Source organism: Eucyclogobius newberryi, unplaced genomic scaffold (genome assembly GCF_026437365.1).
Source record: "Eucyclogobius newberryi isolate DKJ021-1_F unplaced genomic scaffold, fEucNew1.0.hap1 SCAF_10, whole genome shotgun sequence".
NCBI classification, from domain to species: Eukaryota; Metazoa; Chordata; class Actinopteri; order Gobiiformes; family Gobiidae; genus Eucyclogobius; species Eucyclogobius newberryi.
The window spans coordinates 14,638,902-14,658,440 of record NW_027315724.1 but is presented as its reverse complement, the minus strand read 5'-3'; the positions used below and the strand labels follow the sequence as shown (position 1 = coordinate 14,658,440).

General features: G+C 39.0%; 2 protein-coding genes across 2 annotated transcripts in view; one reads left to right on the top strand and one right to left on the bottom strand.

Annotated features, from left to right (window-relative positions):
- The window catches only part of egfem1 (EGF-like and EMI domain containing 1), a 105,189-nt gene that overhangs the window by 41,856 nt on the left and 43,794 nt on the right, over positions 1-19,539 (top strand). The window contains exons 8-16 of the mRNA XM_072461505.1: positions 1,675-1,797; positions 2,282-2,404; positions 2,853-2,990; positions 3,937-4,059; positions 4,925-5,047; positions 6,033-6,257; positions 6,754-6,882; positions 10,220-10,348; positions 11,633-11,761. Of these exons, the coding sequence (XP_072317606.1) occupies positions 1,675-1,797; positions 2,282-2,404; positions 2,853-2,990; positions 3,937-4,059; positions 4,925-5,047; positions 6,033-6,257; positions 6,754-6,882; positions 10,220-10,348; positions 11,633-11,761 (1,242 nt within the window). The remainder of the gene's footprint in view (positions 1-1,674; positions 1,798-2,281; positions 2,405-2,852; positions 2,991-3,936; positions 4,060-4,924; positions 5,048-6,032; positions 6,258-6,753; positions 6,883-10,219; positions 10,349-11,632; positions 11,762-19,539) is intronic.
- LOC140374556 (EH domain-containing protein 2-like) lies at positions 12,993-17,764 on the bottom strand. Its single transcript, XM_072461494.1, has 6 exons — positions 17,351-17,764; positions 17,103-17,279; positions 16,149-16,246; positions 14,696-15,108; positions 13,931-14,095; positions 12,993-13,795 (listed from the first exon to the last, which is right to left on the bottom strand). Exons 1-6 carry the CDS (start codon positions 17,569-17,571, stop codon positions 13,235-13,237), a joined length of 1,635 nt encoding a protein of 544 aa, XP_072317595.1. The 5' UTR covers positions 17,572-17,764; the 3' UTR covers positions 12,993-13,234.

Below are 19,539 nucleotides of genomic sequence, written 5' to 3'. Positions count from 1 at the left end.
TACCTCCTCTGTACCGCATCTGTACCTCCTCTGTACCACCTCTGTACATCCTCTGTACCGCATCTGTACCGCATCTAGGGTCCTCTAAGGACAGAGGACCCTGGGACATCGTCCCTCGCCACCACAGACATTGTCGATTCATTTCTCCCTGTGGCCCTCAGAGGCAACTGTTGTTGTGATTTTGGGCCTTACAAAAATAAATTGATTTGATTTGATTTGATTTGATTTGATCTGATCTATACCTCCTCTGTACCGCATCTGTACTTCCTCTGTACCGCATCTGTACCTCCTCTGTACCTCCTCTGTACCGCATCTGTACTTCCTCTGTACCGCATCTGTACCTCCTCTGTACCTCCTCTGTACCGCATCTGTACCGCATCTGTACCTCCTCTGTACCTCTTCTGTACCAACTCTGTACCACCTCTGTACCTCCTCTGTACCTCCTCTGTACTACTTCTGTACCTCCTCTGTACCGCATCTGTACCTCCTCTGTGCCACCTCTGTACCGCATCTGTACCTCCTCTGTACCACCTCTGTACCACCTCTGTACCTCCTCTGTACCTCCTCTGTACCACCTCTGTACCTCCTCTGTACCTCCTCTGTACCACTTCTGTACCTCCTCTGTACCGCATCTGTACCTCCTCTGTGCCTCCTCTGTACAGCATCTGTACCTCCTCTGTACCTCCTCTGTACCACCTCTGTACCTCCTCTGTACCTCCTCTGTACCACTTCTGTACCTCCTCTGTACCGCCTCTGTACCTCCTCTGTACCTCCTCTGTACCGCATCTGTACCTCCTCTGTACCGCATCTGTACCTCCTCTGTACCGCATCTGTACCGCATCTGTACCTCCTCTGTACCGCATCTGTACCTCCTCTGTACCGCATCTGTACCGCATCTGTACCTCCTCTGTACCTCCTCTGTACCACCTCTGTACCTCCTCTGTACCACCTCTGTACCTCCTCTGTACCGCATCTGTACCGCACCTTGACCTGGAGAAGCAGCTCTACTCCGAGCTCCTCCCGTTTGACTGAGGAGAACTCATTTCGACCGTTTGTATCTGCGATCATGTCCTTTCGGTCATCACCCAAAGCTCATGACCATAGGTGAGGGTAGGAACTTAGATTGACCCGTAAATCAAGAGCTTTGTCTTTCAACTCAGCTCCTTCTTCACCACAACAGTCCGACGCACCGATCCCCTGTCAATCTCACTCTCCTTCCTTCCCTCACTCCTGAACAAGACCCCGAGACACTCCTCCACTTGGGGCAAGGAATAACAACAGCTTTAGTTAAATAGATAGGAGCGTACTATATTTGTTGAATGCCATACTGTGAAACATCTGGCTGAAAACCTTTTCCAATTTCAAATGAAAGCTCACTTTTATGCAGCAGCTTGAAAAGACTGTTTGATTGTTTTCTCACTGTCATATCAATCAGGTTTAGAGTAGCTGCCATTCTAAACATGTAGGTTATTAAGTTCATTGTTTAGTTCCATAGGCAAAACTCCTTCCAGTACTTGAGTTTCCTGCCAAAGCTGAAGCGCTGAAACTCACCCTTGTTTGGCCGACAGGGAAAAGCCGCAGTCAAAGGCCCCTCCAACAACTTCTGTGAACTCAACACGGAGTTTAAATCATTTGTCGTTGAGCTAACCGTGAGTTTGCGTCTGTCTGTGCAAGTGAGGAACCCGTGTTCGGAGAGGAACGGAGGCTGTGCCCAAACGTGCCACTCAGATGAAGGTCGGGTGGAGTGCGGCTGCAAACCCGGCTTCGCTCTGGCCCCGGACGGCAAGAACTGCGACGGTGAGAATATAATGTGTCCAAAGTGGGCTCTTTACAGTGTACAAAATGTGTCCTTCCCACGTCTGTGCGACCTTTTTTTCGACCTGCCTTTAAAACGTGAGCCAAAAATAAAGATGATTCTATTATTCCTGATGGTTGATGTTGGAAGGACTTCAGCGTTTCAAACCTCAGCGCAGAGAAATATGAGCGCTGACGATGCTTTCCTGTGTGGAATGGGATTTTAAAGCGTTCTTGGACATGGTTTTCAGTTCAAAGTTTACCGTATTAAAAGAAGGCAAATTAGATTACTAACTATCCAAGACATCTTTTAATCGACTTGCATACATCCTCACCAGAAATGTGCCACTTCAAACCAGGAAAATATTCTGAAATAAAGATGCGAAATGAATGAAGACGTGAAAAAAAAAAAAAAAAAAAACAGTGTCATGGGAATTGACTAATCTATTGACCCAACATGTGTCTTTGCTTTTTGCCTGTCCTCCAGATGTGGACGAGTGTACTTCAGGCCGGGCTAAGTGCTCTCATGGCTGTGTGAACATGGTGGGCTCCTTCCGCTGCATCTGCAACCCTGGGTTTGAGCTCGGCGCTGAGGGGAAACAGTGTTATCGTGAGTAAAAGACACAACAGACAGCTTATACGGAAAGAATTATAGTCTTTTTATTCATCAAAAAGTCATTTGTGGCGATGACTTAACTGCCACTGTATCTGCACTGAACCTAAATACATATTATACGATGACATTTTTGTCTGTAAATATGTCAAGACCTTGATATAACTCAATTGTACAAGAAACAATGAATAATCAATTAGCCAATACTGCATTAAAACAGTATTTTTCTGTTTTCCGCAGATTTCTTTTATATCGATTTGCTATTCATGAATTGTAACATTTCCAAATCCTTCTAGAAAACTTCAAAATGCAGCATAAAACACAGTACACAGTGTTCCTAAAACTATACAAAACAAAAAGAAAAGCTCATCATTTGCACACTGTATTGAAACTGTATTTTGTGTACCATATGATGCTAAATAGATAAACTTACCTTCATTTCCAGGCATTGAGATGGAGATTATAAACAGCTGTGAGAAGAACAATGGCGGTTGTTCTCATCACTGTGAGCACACCACAAACGGGCCCCACTGCTCCTGCAACCAAGGCTTCCAGCTCGCAGAGGACCTCAGGACGTGCATTGGTAAAAGCTACTGCCAAACTTTTGTTTTGAGCCCTTGAAATCTATAGGACGTGAAATTACTTTAAAAAAACAAACTTAACTAACAAAATAAGACATATCTATGATTTAACAGTACTATACCGTAGTAAGGTCAGATTTAACAAACTATTAAGGTCATTTTTTGCTACATATTATTACATAAATTTAATGACAAACGATGTATATGTATATGTACAGTAAATAGGTATACTGTGTGCGATAACTTTGAGTCTGGCAATATAATACCGGCAATAAAAAAATGAAAATGATAATAATCAACGCTACAATCACTTGGTAAGTTGTCAGAATTTGAAGATAGACAGAAATTGTCATTGTACAAAATTCAAAATTAACTTCTTAGATTAATTCAATTGATAATTGACCACACATTCTTACATTCATACAAATAAAAACACAATTATATCGTCAATTAGTCGCTGATGGAATGTTTATTAGTGCGTCTATTCTTCTTCTTTTTTATTTTTAATTTTTACATATAAATACATTGTTAGCTAAGACTTTTCTGTATTTAATTATTTATTTATTTTTACATATAAATACATACTTTACTAGTATTTTCTGTCTTTTAAAAAATATATATAATTACAAAGTTTTCAAGTACTTTTCTGTATTTGATTATTTATTTATTTTTACATATGAATACATAGTTTACCAGTACTTTTCTGTATAATAGTTATTTTGCATGAAATCCGGTGTGCTTGAAGTTTCCTGTGCATACTAGGTCACATATGGTCTGATTATAGAAATACTTTCCCCTTTTTGTCAATAAATCGAGGCACGTCTTCAATCACCTACAGCCCTAATACAATTGTACATAATATATAAAACTTTCACCTAAAATATGACGTTGCTCTTTCACTACATTCTTTTCCCTGTTGTGTTCTTGAAATTGAGATGTGCTCCTCAGACAGTGACGAGTGCTCCAGTGGACAGGCCTGTTGCAGTCACTTCTGTAAGAACTACCCTGGCGGTTATGAATGCAGCTGCCGAGCGGGCCACACTCTCAGCCCAGATGGCTGTGGCTGCGATGGTAGGTCTGTGGGATTATTACCACGAGAACGATGGACTGTTGTGGTGCAGTTACTGGTGGCAAATCCCTGATTGCTCTGAAATGAGGCTTTTCATGGTCTTTTTAAGCCCAACCAAAACAGAAATGCACATGGGAAAGGCTAGTATAATAGAAACAAAGTACTGTGGTTACAGCCGGGTTGTAAAAAGAATTCCTTTGTAGTAAAATGCATGTGTCTATGGATTTACAGTTACAGCTCAATCATATTTGCGCCAATTATTGCGCCTAGATAAATGGAAGAGGCAAAGCAAAGGAAAGAAAATTGTAAAGTTATTCTGGGTGTCAAAAGTATCAAAAATCAGATACTAATCGGTACCAAAACTATTGTAGTAGATAGTATTGATTAAAAAAGATAAAATAATCACATATACAGGCCAACATTTAATTAGAGAATAATCTTGAGCTTTACCATTATTAATATGAAGAAAGTACTTTTAATTTATCTGCTGGAAACAAGTATTTTTGTTATCCTTGTGGTGTTGAAATCAAGCTTATTCCTCTGTGTCGAATTGAGTTTGACATTTTAGTATAGTGACAACACCTACTGGGTTTTTATTTAGATATTTTAGATATTGGCAGTGGGCATGTCAGTAATTAACACAGACTGCCTGCCACATTTTAGTTGGTCTGTCCCAAGGCAGCTGTGGCTAGAATAGTAGTCCGAAACCAAGCCATTGTAATACTATTCATGATGTAATGGTTAAGAGAAGTCACAGGGTAAAGATGATTCTAAATGTATGTATAGAACACTTAACAACAGCATGTCTCTAGATGCTAAAGATAAATGTTTGATCGTGATGGCAGTGTTTGCATTTGTTTGTTGCAGATGTGGATGAGTGTCTGGCAGAGAGCTCGGGCTGTGAACACTACTGTGTCAACACTCTGGGCACGTACGAGTGTTTCTGTCAGCAAGGCTTCCGCTTGGACCAGGACCAACACTCCTGCATCTGTGGGTCTACTGTAGGAACCCTTAGAGGAGAAAGATACTGTGCTAGAGTATTGGGGCAATCACATAACCAGCATTTAAAACAATAATAATACTACAAATGTGATTGCAATTGTGATTTGATTTCTAATTCACGTTTTTTAATTGGGATTTAGGTTCATGTTGATTCGATTGTTGTTCAAGTGTGCAGACTTACAGAGAACTCTACATTATTATTATTCTTTATTTCAATTGTTTTGTGTTATTTACGTTATCATAAATTATCATCACAATCAAAATTTCTTCAAAAAAACAAAACAAAAACACAAGATGGTTCTGACAACTTGTTTAACATACACTCTTTTACATTTACAACATCCCACACTTCAGTGGTTGAGTCTTTTTTTTCAAATTTTTAACACATTTATTTTTACCAAATTATTTAATTCATATGATTTGATTGTTATTACTCTAAACATAAATCATAGACCACAATTCCTGCTGCACAGAATTAACACAGTATCACACAAATAGATACACATAGCATTAACAAATATATATATATATATATATATATATATATATATATATATATATATATATATATATATATATATATATATATATATAATTAGGAAAAACTCAGCACAATAAATCTAATATGTCTCTTAGTGTCTTGTTCTGTGGTCTATGTATGTTGTTTACAGAAATATATATATAAAAAAAAACTGGGGTGGGAAATAAATGCATAAAATAAAACAAATAAATAAAAGATGACACAATTCTCATGCCAGGTTAAATGCCTAAAATGAGTACAAAAGTGTGCTTTTTACTTGAAAGCATAAACTAAACGGACAATTTTTATTTCTAAGTTTGGCATGGACCACACAAAATGCCCGGTTTTCCCCGACAAGCCGGAGCCGTTAATATTATACATCCATAGCTTAATTCACATAATATTGTACCATAAAGGAAATACCAAGTTAACACTGCTTGGATTTTGTTTCAGCTCTTTATGCAGAACTGGACGAGGATGAGGAGGATGAAGAGCAGGATGAGGGGCAGGTGCCAGCACTTCCAGACCTGCTGTTTCGACACGCTCCCCAGCTCCTGCACTACACCGCAGCCTTACACACCCGATACAGCAACGACCAGAGCGACTACAGCGACGAAGACGAGGAGAGGGAAGCCCAACGAGAGCGCCGCGGGGAGCTAAGACTCAGCAGTCAAATAGGTCAGTGGCCCTCAAACTAGGCCTGGAACCGTACGTTTTTAGTAGTATTAATTATTATATAAAATGACACAACAGAATCATAATGTTCATAAATTCCATTAAACACCATTCATTTGATTATCAGTCAATCATTTGAGGTGAAGGTGCTTAATAATAGTCTATTTTGCTCTCAAATTGAGCTGTCAAAAGTAAATTATTGTTTTTTTTTGGTGCCAGTAGAACCTGTACTTTAAATAGTCTTAATACCTTAAACTGTGTAGGATTTATTGTGTTCATGATAATATGGCTTGTCCTGGGGTAAAGTTGGAGTTAGTTTAGTTTATAATCCTGCTTTTCAAGTCATATTTTAATACCGGGAAAATCTAATAAGCTTGACTGTAACTTCTAATTACAGTAGCATTAATAGTAAATTAAAACACTTATGATTTTGTACTTAAGTGTTTTAATTTACTATTAATGCTACTGTAATTAGAAGTGATTTTGTACTTGTTTTCAGTGTGTCTTGAGGGCTCCTTTGGGGATGACTGTACTCTGACCTGCGAAGACTGTCTGAATGGAGAATGCAGTGAGAACAAAGATCGATGTGACTGCTCTCCAGGATGGACCGGGAGCATCTGTAATCAAAGTGAGTATGAAGTATTACAGATATATTACAGATATCGCATTAGAAACCTGTAAGTGAGGCTCATTTGAGGCTTATACTGCTCTCTGATTGGCTTATTTTGATATCCAAATCTTGAAACAACATCATCAGCAGGTACCAATGTGTTTAAAGCAGAACTAAGGAACATTTTTTCTATGGAAAGACAAATAAAATGTGGGTTAAAAAAACTACTTTTTTTTTTTTTTTTGCATCTGTTTCGTCCATGTAGTTTCACATGGGAGCTGTAGGGGGAGCTCTATTACCAAAGTTACACAGTTCTGCTTTAAGTCGGTACAAAGGCCGTTGGAATACTACCACCGTTTTGGGGTCTGAATACTTTTGCCGTTGTTAACTGAGACACAGTAATTAATCACGGTTTCCAGTTACACAATGTCAGTGAAGTCTGTGTAGGTAACGCTCTCAAAATGTGTGTTTTAACTCAGTGACAGGTATTTTAGAGCTTAGCATGTTACACTTTGTGCTCTACTGCCACCTGAAGTGTTAAGCAGTAACTACTTATCTGCAGCGGTTCCTAATAAACAATTGTTCCCTCCACATATCTGCACTCTGTTCTACTTATTTCTCTAGCAATAGTCAAATTAACCCTTATAATTATAGATACAAAGGATTCAAACGGCACATTTCTGAAAGCTATATATATTTTTTCTCAATATGTATATTTTCAATTGTTGTTTTTAATTATTTTAAGAAATGTTTTAGCATTTTTTCCAACAAAGCACGACAATTTTAATCAGATTTGTAATTCAAGTTCTGATAGCAGGATTTTGTGAATGAACACTCCAAACAAGTCAAGCAGCTTTAACATTTGAAGACAGTGATAAAAACTCCAAAGTTAAGAAAAACTACCTGCATTTCAAGCATTTCCAGAGGCCTAAATTACAGCAGGTTTTATCATCATTGATATTGTTTATTAATTGTTGATTAGATTCCCATTAGTCTATTTAACAGTAACTATTTATAATTCATAGATGCATAAATATTCCTTTAAAATTCCTTTAAATTAATACAATGTTAATTTTGTGCAATATATACATCTATGATTGATAATACAAGATGCATAAATATACTTTCAATCCACACATTATTTGATTAATAATAAAAACTGTTAATAAAGCAGTTCATGTTTGCATTTGGTTTAGTTTTAAATATGAAGTACAAATTAGACACTTCCGACATCATTTGTTTCGTGCATTTCTCTGCAAGAACAGTTTCAATATTCATTCAAATCTTGTCCATGCAAACATTTCTCTGATATGTTATTTTAATTTCATTTGACTTTTACTTTCAGAGTTCATGTTTATCTTAACCTAATTACCATCAACTAGAACTCCCAGCAGCTTTGTCTCATCATGCACTAATTCTGGCTCCCTCAACCTCTAATTATACTCTGAAATGTATTTTAATGCAATGATTAGATCCCACAATCATTGCTACATGTTGATTACCTCTGTTATTTGTGACCGTTCAAATGTATTGCGTGTTTTCCAATTTTTTACCTTATCATAATAGCCAGAATCAGTGCTATTTCCCCTATAATATATTACTGTCAGTACACAACGAGGTACTCGGGCAAGGCTTTTTCCCAGCAGGCACATATTCTCCCTCATACCTGCAGCCATGTGGTCCAGTCTGTGATGAGATAGCTCCCCACGTGCATCCACCCAGGGGCCGTGTATCAGAGCCTGTCCGCCTTCTCTGTGTGCGACCAACTTGTTTATGGCCCACCCAACCCACAGCATCCGAGGAATCAATCTGTCTGCTCGTGTACCAGAGCCCCCGGCCAAGAACATCCACCGTCCGAGAGAGAAAATCTACCCATTGTTGCCTTTACAGTTCTGTGATAAATGCGTCTGGTAATCATGGTAAAAAGAGCCATGTGGGATGAGGCAATGCGTCACCCAAATATAGGTGCGGATAAGGTGGCACTATTGAGATGCACGGCCTGAGGGCGGAGCGACAGGAACGAGGAGGCGTTTTTTTTTTTTCTCGTCTCAAACACTCATGAAGTAATGTTGCTTGTCTACTTTATGACATTTCATAATAGGACAACATGTATGACAAGGGCGTGGCTGTACTATTCTATTTCAGCTTTTATGTGGTGTAATGTTACATTTTTGCGTCATGGGACAAATGTACAGACCAAATAAACCCTTGGCTATTAACCGTGGGATTGCAATGTATATGCTTCGTTAAAGAAAACATGTTATGTTCTTTTAGGTATTTATTTAATATCACATTATAACAAATGGACACTATAATAATAAAAAAAGCAGAGTAGATTGTTATTTAGAGAGTAGGTGAAAAACAATACATGATGACTCAAACATGCAGGAATCAAGTGAATTAAGAAACTTAAAGGACATTTGACAGGTTTAAAGGTTTTCAAATGTTGACTTTATTTTGTGTATTTATACCTTTTGTACATATACATTACAGCTTTACAACAACCGACTTGGTATTTGTAGAGAAAAGTTGAAAGATCTGTAGAAAAAGGAACGGAAGTGACATCACACTAGGGACACTCATTCCAGTTAAAGAAAGAAACGTGAATTCAACAAAATAAAGTCGCTCTCATATTGTTTAAATTTGTCAAATTTTAGATTTTTTTTAGATTAGATTAGTTTTTTCTCAGTGCTGGGTAATTTCCTAGTGTGATGTCATTAATTACAAAGAGGAAGTGAAATTATAAACAAAATAGGTATTTTGGATACCATTTTTAGAACTTTTAGCTAAATTCTTACTGCATCCTAGTTCAATGAGTCGTCCGACCTGTCAGCCACTAATGATAAGGGAATACTTTTGTAACACGGTCAAAAGCTCATGTCCCCTTTAATAAAATGTAAAAACATACACAACGTTTTAAACTTCTAACATTTTACCAACATTATTCCAAAAAATGGTGAAGCAGCATTTACACAAAACTACTGTTGCCTTGTTTTCCAAAGTCTTCTAAGCTGCCATGAACGACGTGCGATGTTGAGCGTGTGCAGAGCTCCACACGAAGCGACCTAACACTTTAACAGATCTTAAACAACCAGCTGGTTCCTGCCGTTCTCCCTAACAAGGCCGAGCAGATTAGAAAAGTCCGCAGCAGGGCACGGGGCGCGGACGTGGCCAGCGCAGAAGTGACGGAGGATTCCTGACCTCCCCCGAGCTTTAACGTATCATGCGTCGTTTCCAATTCGGGATCATTTCAACTGATGTATCGCCGCTCCATTGTCGTCTACAGCGCAACAACGCCACGATTGTTAAAGGGTCAGTAGGCCTTTCTGATGTGTTTTATCCCACGTCTTTGCAGCCTGCCCGTTGGGGACGTTCGGGAAAGTGTGCAACAGCCTGTGCCGCTGTCAGAACGGAGGCTCGTGTGACCTTGTGACCGGGAAGTGTGCGTGCCCTCCCGGAGTTCAGGGCCCGCTCTGTGAAGACGGTGGGTAAATACATTCTTTACACTTCCATACATGAAGGACTTATCTGTAACGTGACAGTAGCGATCAGTGTCAGAAGGGAAGGGGAAGTTTTCCACTGGCTGCTAAGGGAATGGTATTTGTTTTGTAGCGATTCGTGTCAACACAAGCTGTGAATTGCGGGTAGATTTCCAGTTTGGTGTGTCATACTTTGCTTGTGATTCTAAACATTACATACGTAGAGTCAGAATGAAAAAAATAATGATATGCAATGTTTCTCAGGAGACTATTGGGGGAGCGATTAGACTGTTGGGGGCACATTAGAACATTTGTTTGTCAAGAAATGTGAAACTAAAATCTAAAAACATGCGAAACAAAAAGTTTGGTGATGCAAATTATACTTTATGTTTAGTATTGTCATAAACATACCGATGTAACTATCATTTGGGGGCTTTTTTGGATCAGTAGAGACACAATAAGTGACAAACTGTAGACTGTGTCCTTCTGTTCTTTTCCATTATCATGCTTTATGCTTGAGTTAAGTCATAACGATGGGACAACTATCTCAAAAAACACTGGTTAATAACACCTTTTTGAGAAGCCATAGTAAAAAAAACAAAAAACAGTGCTACAATGACAGCAAATCTAAATAGATAAGAATTTGTGAGGCCAAAATCGTAAATTTGGCTGCACTATTTACTGACAATAAATAATGTCAAAATCATGTCTTTTCTCATTCTTGTGTGTCGTCTTATGGGAATAGTGTCTTGTCCTATAACTATTCTGTGAAATGGTGTTCCTATTTAATGTACAACCCTAAAAAGCTCTTTCAATAAGTAACTAACTAACAACTAGGGTCAGTATCTCATTTACAATCAAATTTCTTCAAACTTCTGTGGATACTTTTTTTTTCTTCTATTATTTGCACAAGTTTTTGATCTAAATGTACTTGAATGCGCACTTTGCTCCCACTCACAAAGGTCATTGCGTCCTTATTCTGTTGTTTTGTGGGAATGCGTACTATATCCAATTCATTTAGGGCTGCATAAATGAATCAACCAACTCTGAGTAAACAACTATAAAAGATAATCATAGTCATACTTTGATAATTGTAATCATTATCTGGACTGAACAGACGCTAAAAAACATGCCAATAGTGTTAATAATTTATCAAAATGCCCAAAATTCATAAAGTCAATCAAATAGTCAATGTTAGATTTTTAGGTATATTTCTTACAATAAAACATAGCATCTGGGTGAGCTAAAAAGGTTGTCGAGACTTACTCAGAGTGTTTTTCTGTTTGCAGGATGTCCGAGGGGATACTTTGGAAAACTCTGCAATAGAAAGTGCAACTGCCCTAACAGTGGACATTGTCATCGTTTGCTGGGAGCTTGTGTCTGCTCTCCTGGTTTATACGGTCGCTTCTGTCATCTACGTGAGTACAGAACCACACCATCTGTGCTTTTTCATTTCAGCGCAGGAGTCTTCTTTTTAACGCAATAAGACGCCGTTTCATTTTATTCATGTACATTGCAGATATTATAGTAGCAACATCTAAATATGACGGGAATAAATCATTGTTCTTACCTGTATGTTCATACTTACCCACTTTAAAGGAACACTCTGTAACCTTTCTGGTTCGCCACTATCTATTTGAATGGATCAGTGGTGGAAATGAAAGAAGTACAAAAGTACTATACTTCAGTCTTTTTTTTTTTTTTTTAGATATATGTACTTTATTTAAGTCGATTTGACAGTGGATACTTTTACTTCTACTTCACTACAATTGAGAGTAAATATTTGTACTTTCTTTTTTGAACTGGACTGAAGAGTAAAATTATTGTTTCTTTCTTTTTCTTCTGCTAAATGTATTATTTCTATTGTTTTTGGCCTTTGAACTTGCTCTAGAGTACTTTAGGCTTGGCATTTGATTTTTTAGAACTAAAAAAGAAGAATATTTATAACAAACTAAATTAATCTGAGATTTTTGGCTCTTCTTCACTCTCAAAACTGTGTGATTTCCCCTTGCGGCCACTAGGTGGTTTCACCACTCAATAGTTTAGGATAACATTTCTCCACAGAGGACTTACGCTAACAGGACGCAGTTGTACTGATAGTGATACGAGTTTGGCGATGATTTATGGACTTAAAAACAGCAGAGAAGATTCTAAGCGCTACGTCAGCTCATTCAGAGTTTTTGAATGGATTGTCGGCTGTAGGCTCAATAGAGCAATGCAATCAGTTTTTGACATCATCATCCCACTTCAGGACTATTTGGGCCTCAGGACCCCTGACATGGACACTGTAAATGGATACCTCTGGAACATACTTATGACTGCAGCAAAAAACTCCATTACAAATAATTGATGACACAAACTGAACCGACAATTGAAGACTGGATCAACATAATAATGGACAACTTGAAAATGGTCAGATTCACAGACTATGGACAAAATGGGAAATTTATGTTGGACAATCTTTACCGTCATTTTTATTTTATTATAATTATTTTATTTTTTTATTGTACAAGGGTTGTATTATACTTTTTTGTTGTTGCTTGCTCTCTGTGTCATGTTTTTCCCCTTTTTTCCGCTTTTTAAACTATATTTAAAAAAAAGTAAAAATAATAATATTCATAAAAACAAAAAACAAAACACCTGTAACTGAATAAATCTAAGAGAGATAATAATGCCCCACAATAAAAAAAATCCAGACAAAGCAATAAGATCTTTCATTGTGCACCTTTTCAAATACAACAAATAAAGCTTCACCTTTTTCTGATTCTTCTATTTGTTTTACTAAATGTATCTACCTAGCTATGCTTTTGGCAGGTGATCAAAAGTGTACATACAAGCTAATCTATTCAATATTTACACATTCTTCACAAAAGCTGTCAAAAGAGCCGTTGTCACTCCTCCTTATTGGCCGCGCTGATCCTTTTCGACGGGGGTACGAGGTGCGAGGGGAGCTCTCTGGGCAGGTAATAACCCTCCAGTTTCCCTTCAACGAGATGAACCGCTACCGCAAACTCCTCATTGTCCAGCATCCCGTCCCCATCCACGTCCGACAGCCTCCAGATGTGAGCCAGCACCGAGTTGGGCAGCAGCGTACCCGTCATCCACTCTCTAACTTTAGTACCACTGAGTTTACCTTCACTGGGGTTCAAATTGTAGAAGATTTCGTCGTACTTTGGCTTGTACTTCTCTACCGCCCATTCATCAAAGTCCTCGTCACTGCCCTCCTCTTCCCTGGGAATTTCCTTAAAGGGGTCTCGCCTGTAATGCTCTGGCTTAAACGTTCCCAGAAAGTCGGCATCGAGCACACCTGGGAGGGATTTCTTTGTTAATTCTTGTATTTTGAGCAGAGGGATCAGCTTGGCGATGTCGGTGGTGAGAAGTTTGTCCAAGGAGGCCATCAGACTTGGCTTGAGTGTCTTGAACTTTGAAAAATCTTGACCCAAAAGTTTCTCCTGAATTACAAAATGGAGAGTAAGAATGAGTAACGAAGACGCACTCACCTGTTTATGCGTAAAACATAGAAATGGATAGGATTTCCTATGGTGCACGATAGTTTAAGGGAAACACAAATAGAATAGAGTTTTGACCTGCATTTTGGTGCAATTTGGGAAGTCTCCTGCCGGCACACGCTGTTGTTGCTGGATTTTGAAGAAAATGTCTGGAAGATCGTAGATGAGGCTGTGCTTTTTGCTTTCTTTACAGAATATGGTTGGCATCTCCTTCTTCAGGTAGCCAATAATGTGAGCGTGAGCCTGTATAGGAATAAGCAAAGAGCTAATGAATATTTAGTGTACAATTCACTTCAGTTATTTGGTTATGGCACTATGTAAAGGTGGGCAATATACCATATATTGAAATTTAGATAATAATCTGAATGTTATTTTGAAGATATGCAACATTTGTATATTGAGTATAATGTTTATAAGTAGTAGTATTTAGTCAAATGCTACAAAAAGAGCGGCTTAAAAATGAAAAAAATGATTTTTCAGACATTTCTCAATTGTCTGATGATTAAACCTTAACAAAAAGGCATAATATTGTTGGCAATATCAAGATCCCATACCATTATGTAGTTGTATTTTTTCTATATATTTTTTTGTAAATAATCTGGCATTTCCCACGGTCCTGACTTTGAATCCTATAATTATTAAACTTCCTTATCTATCCCCAATAGTCTGGATTCAGGCCTGGTTCAGTCTTTGTTTCATTTTGCATTTGTCATAGGTCACATTTCTTCTTTTTTTAAACTGATATGGAACTTAAAAAACATATTCTGCACTTAAAATCCCAATTGCAATATTTGTTTTTGTCGCCAAATAACGTGCCACCATCTTGTAAAACTATGCCCTTACCCTAACTAATCTGGCCCTTTTCACCAGATCGTTCAGTTTCCTTATGGCAGCATTGCGCGGCAGGTTCCTTATATCCGCCAGCAGATCCTCCTCCTCCATCTCGATCAGCTCGTAATGGTCGCACTTCTGCCTGGGCTCGGACCAGAACGACCCGACGTACACCTTCAGGATCTCGGGGGTCTTGAACACTTTCCCCAGCGACCACATGAGGGCGCCGTACACCCTCATCAGCTGCTGGGAATCCACTCTGTCCGCCTTGTTGAGAACCACACGCAGTTTGTCCTCGTGACCGCACAGGGCCCCGAAGGCCCGGGTTAGCTCATCAGAGAACTCCAGCTTGTGTGCGTCAAACAGCAGGATGATCCGGTCCACTCTCTCGGTGAACCAACGCAACACCGCTGGGAAGTCATAGCCTGCAGAAAGGGGAGGGAGAGGAAAGAAAGAAAGAAGGGATAACACAGGGTTTTCATTAGCAGCTTTTGTGTATTGTGGCAAGGCCTGCAGGAATGTGTAAGATATCCCAGCGGCCCTTGTTGATGTTGAGCCACTTCAGTAACGCCCATGGATTAATGGCGCTATTAAACACAGCAGAGCCAAAGGTGACTTACTGCCCGGATCCTCCCAACTTTGTGCTCACTTTTTGTGCTTGTGGCTGTTGGAGATTGCGATAATGATAACCACATTTCATTGACAAAACTTAGATCTGATCATACAGCCACCGTGTCGAGAATTCTTTTATAGTAGAAGTGTGATTAGCGAAGGGATTAAAGACTTAACCGAGTCTTGGCGGTGAACCTGTTTGAAAGTGCTACCAACACATGAAATATGGAGTAATACTTAATTGATGTATCTACATAATCATAATATTTTCAACGGTATGAAATCGATGGCCCCATCTGGAGATTGGATATAATAAAATAGGGCAGCGACAATTAATCAACTAACCGCGATTAGTCGACTATTCGTCTACTAATCATCTACTAGCCTAACGTATTTTATCGTATTTTGATAATCGTAATCATTATCAAAATATCAAAAAATAATATGATTTCATCCATTATTTATTTATATTTAGCTATCAGTCATATTTCAACCTGTATTTGGTTGATAATGTCTTCAAAAAGTCTCAATGTACAAAAAATGTAATAAATAATTAAATAATCACTGATTAGTTGACTGGTAAATGTAAGTGACAGCGCTAGTACTGATTTATACATTTTTTGACCATTACTTTTGGAATTGTATCATTGTTGAGTCTTAAAAGCTTACTAGATTGTGTATTTACGTTCCCAGAAAAATGTATTGTATTGTCACTTGCACTAACAATTTCAACAACAAAAGCAAAAAGAAAGTTGATCGACATTTTAATTTGTGTAAACATGCAAACCAGTGCGTGACAAACCAAGATTACACGACATGCATCATAATCAGAACAACTGATAACCTCACATACCTCGACTTAGTCTCCGCCTCGCTGCTGTCAATATGCCCGGCGTGTCTATAATACTGATACTTTCAAGCACCGGGTTTGGCATTTGAACACACTGGAACCTATGAAGGAAAGACATTAGTGTATGAAAACGTTTATGGCATCAACTATAAAAAGTAATGTGATGACTAGTGCTGGGAATGACAGGGTCCCTCATGATTTGATGTGATATGTGCAATTCTGTCGTATGTGCAATTACTGTTGGAATTCATGTGCAATTCATGTGCAATTACTGTGAAATTCATGTGCAATCTATGTGCTGTCGTGACACATATTCATGTGCAATTACTGTCGGGATCACATGCAATGGTATTTATTTATTTGTTTATGGGAGTTTTTATTTGTTTATAGGAGATCTTCTACTGAAAGTGTTTTTCAGACTTCCTATAAGTGATCTGTTCTTCTGTATCTACCTCTGTATCTACCTGCGTTGCACCAATGAAATTTCCCCATGTGGGACAATAAAGGAATATCTTATCTTATCTTATCTTATGATATTATCACGATTTTGCGATAAAGGCAATAATCAATATATTGCTCATGATATTCTATAATATATCACAATTGTTTTGTGAAAAAAAAGAACCTAATACATTTTAACAATATTTTTTCTTTGTTAAACCACGATCTGCACAAACTCAAAATCAAACACACCCATTTAAATCATCAAAACTGTCAAAATGTCAAATGGTTTGCGCTTTTTTCAAACAATTACAACACAAACTACAACACAATTGTTACAAAATTATTCGGGAAATTTTAACACAAATGACCCTAACCCTTTATCGATACAGCAGCCCACGATATCGATACCGTATCACCAAATTTAGTATCACGATATAGCTATACTTCAATATTTTGGCACACCCCCAGTCATGACCAGTGACCCAAGTAAATGTGACTAGTTTTTCTTGGTACCTGTTCAAAAACGTATTCCCGAATGGATCCAGATTACGGAACGGCTTTTTGGGATCCATCGTCAAGGCATTTCCCGGTATGATTCCTTCTACGTCTCCATGCATGAGCGCAGTGAAGCTGTCCGTAGTCGGCTCCGGACCAACTCTGCCTCCTAAAAAGTCTTGCTCTATGAGATACCTATTGACAAATCAGAACTTTACCACAATTTACGCTTCCAAAACAGTATTGCAAGTATGAATTTGAAGTACCTTACAAAAGTGGTCTTCCCGGTGGAGTACTGCCCAATCACCAGAACCATCGGCTTGTTGTCAAAGTCCGCGTCCTCGTAACTGGGCGAGTGAAAGTGATGAAACAAGTAATGCTTCTCAATCGGCAGCAACCTTTTGTAGTACAGATTCTTCAGCTCCTCCGTCACCAAGTTGACATCTCCGATCGTTTTGCGGTTGCTCCTGAGCCTGCGAAGCGTCATGGCGATGGGCAGAAGCAAACGTGTGCGAGGAAAAGGACAAGTGGGGGGACTGAAAACGGCTGCTCCGGCTCGCTCCCCAAGCCAAGCAAACTAAAAGATGGAGGAATGCACACAAGCAGTATTATCAGTTTTTCTTCCCACAGCTGTCTGCGTTGGGGTGCACGCTGGACATTTCGGAGGGTGGAGAGGGTGTAACTAGAGCCTGCAGCTGAACTTAATGTGAAGACGGTGTCAGGCGGGACAGGGTGGAGCGGTGAGGAGATCGCTTTTGTTGCTGAGTGAGAGAATCTTGGCTGATGGAAGTTTAATTGTTAATCTGGCATTAGTATGTATGGAGAACAGCATTGCACTTTCTGTACATTTTGGGTCATTTCTTTAATAGGTAATGAAAGGATGGGTGGCCGCTATTACACTTTCTTTTTTTTTTTTCTTCTTTTAAACCCTGTAATAATTTCGAGTTGCAGACGAGTCACACGTTGATGATGTACAGTATATTGTGATTTGTTTGAGCGTGAGATAAAAGTTGCGTACTCACCCTGCAGTTTTCATTTTGAATTAGTACCCTCTTGTTGGAGGGGAGGATGCTTTGACAATGTTTGTATTCATCCAATATAAAGGGAGGAACTAAAACTGAAGAACAATATGCACTTCTCTTGTACTTTTTGGGATCCATTTGCACTGGCTGCTGCCAGATAGACAGATGTAATGCTGTTACCCCAGCACTCAGAGAAAAACATTTCTACTGTGATTACTTAAACTTGAACTCAGGGCTATTCAAGGGCCAGATTTTTTGGGAGGGCCAAGGCCTCTGGGCCGGAGATGCACAACACGCCACTGACACAATTTTGGGTAGGCCAAAATATCCCCAACATGTCTTTAAAAAAATGATTAAATTCAGTAAAATAACTACTGATAGATGAGATTTTGGTGATATATAACATACAAAATGCTTTGACTGAACTGAATGGGCAAAATTGCCCATTCAGTACTGAAGCAGAGTAGGACCAATCAGGTTTGACCCAGGACTAACCCAGAATCAAACAAGGACCAAAATTAAACCAATGAATAAGATTTTTTTATATTTGGAAGTCGGGTCGTGGGCCGGATTAAATTGCTTGGAGGGCCTCATTTGGCCCTCGGGCCTTATGTTGAATGGCACTGCTTTAATTTCACAGGTTACACAAGTTAAACATGTTCAAATAACATAGCTTTTGCATATACAAGTGTAATGCTGTTAGATTCTTAATTACAAACAATGGACATGATAATATAAGATAACCTTTATTTGTCTCGCAATGAAATTCTAGTGTTGCAACACAGATTAGGCACAGAAGTATAATTATAAAAACAGATAACTTAGAAATAACTCTTATATTCTTAATAATAGTAACACTCTTATCTACAGCTGGACAGAAAATATTGCACCAGGATGATTGACATTAGGTCACAGTATTGCACATGACAGCAGCCTCTTCCTCTCCCTCTCTGTGATGCTGCTGCTCCAGCAGGCCACACCGTACAGGAGGGCTGATGCCACCACAGAGTCGTAGAAGGTCTTCAGGAGTGGCCCTGTCACTCCAAAAGACCTGAGTCTCCTCAGGAGGTAGAGCCGACTCTGGCTCTTCCTGTACAGTGCGTCTGTGTTATGAGTCCAGTCCAGTTTGTGGTTCAGATGAACATCCAGGTACTTGTATGAGTCCACTCTCTCAATGTCCCATCCCTGGATGTTCACTGGTGAGGGGGCAGTGGGGTGGCGTCTGCGGAAATCCACCACCATCTCCTTTGTCTTTCCCGCGTTGATGAGGAGGTGGTTCTGCTGACACCAGTCCACAAAATCAAGTTGGTCATGATGGCCAAGTTGTTGACGTCATAATTTGGTGTTATGGGTCTTAAGCCGATTATCCAATTAGAAAATAGAACGAGTCTGTCATTTGTTTTGCCAGTTTCAATTCTGAAATCCAGTTGTTG

Bases quoted from the DNA above. Each gene is read 5' to 3' on its own strand.
- LOC140374556 (XM_072461494.1), bottom strand. From the start codon at position 17,571: ATGACGCTTCGCAGGCTCAGGAGCAACCGCAAAACGATCGGAGATGTC. The intron at 16,247-17,102 runs GTACCAAGAAAA...TTTCCTTCATAG, and splicing joins GGGAATACGTTTTTGAACAG to GTTCCAGTGTGTTCAAATGC. The intron at 15,109-16,148 runs GTATGTGAGGTT...CCCTTTCTGCAG, and splicing joins GAGGCGGAGACTAAGTCGAG to GCTATGACTTCCCAGCGGTG.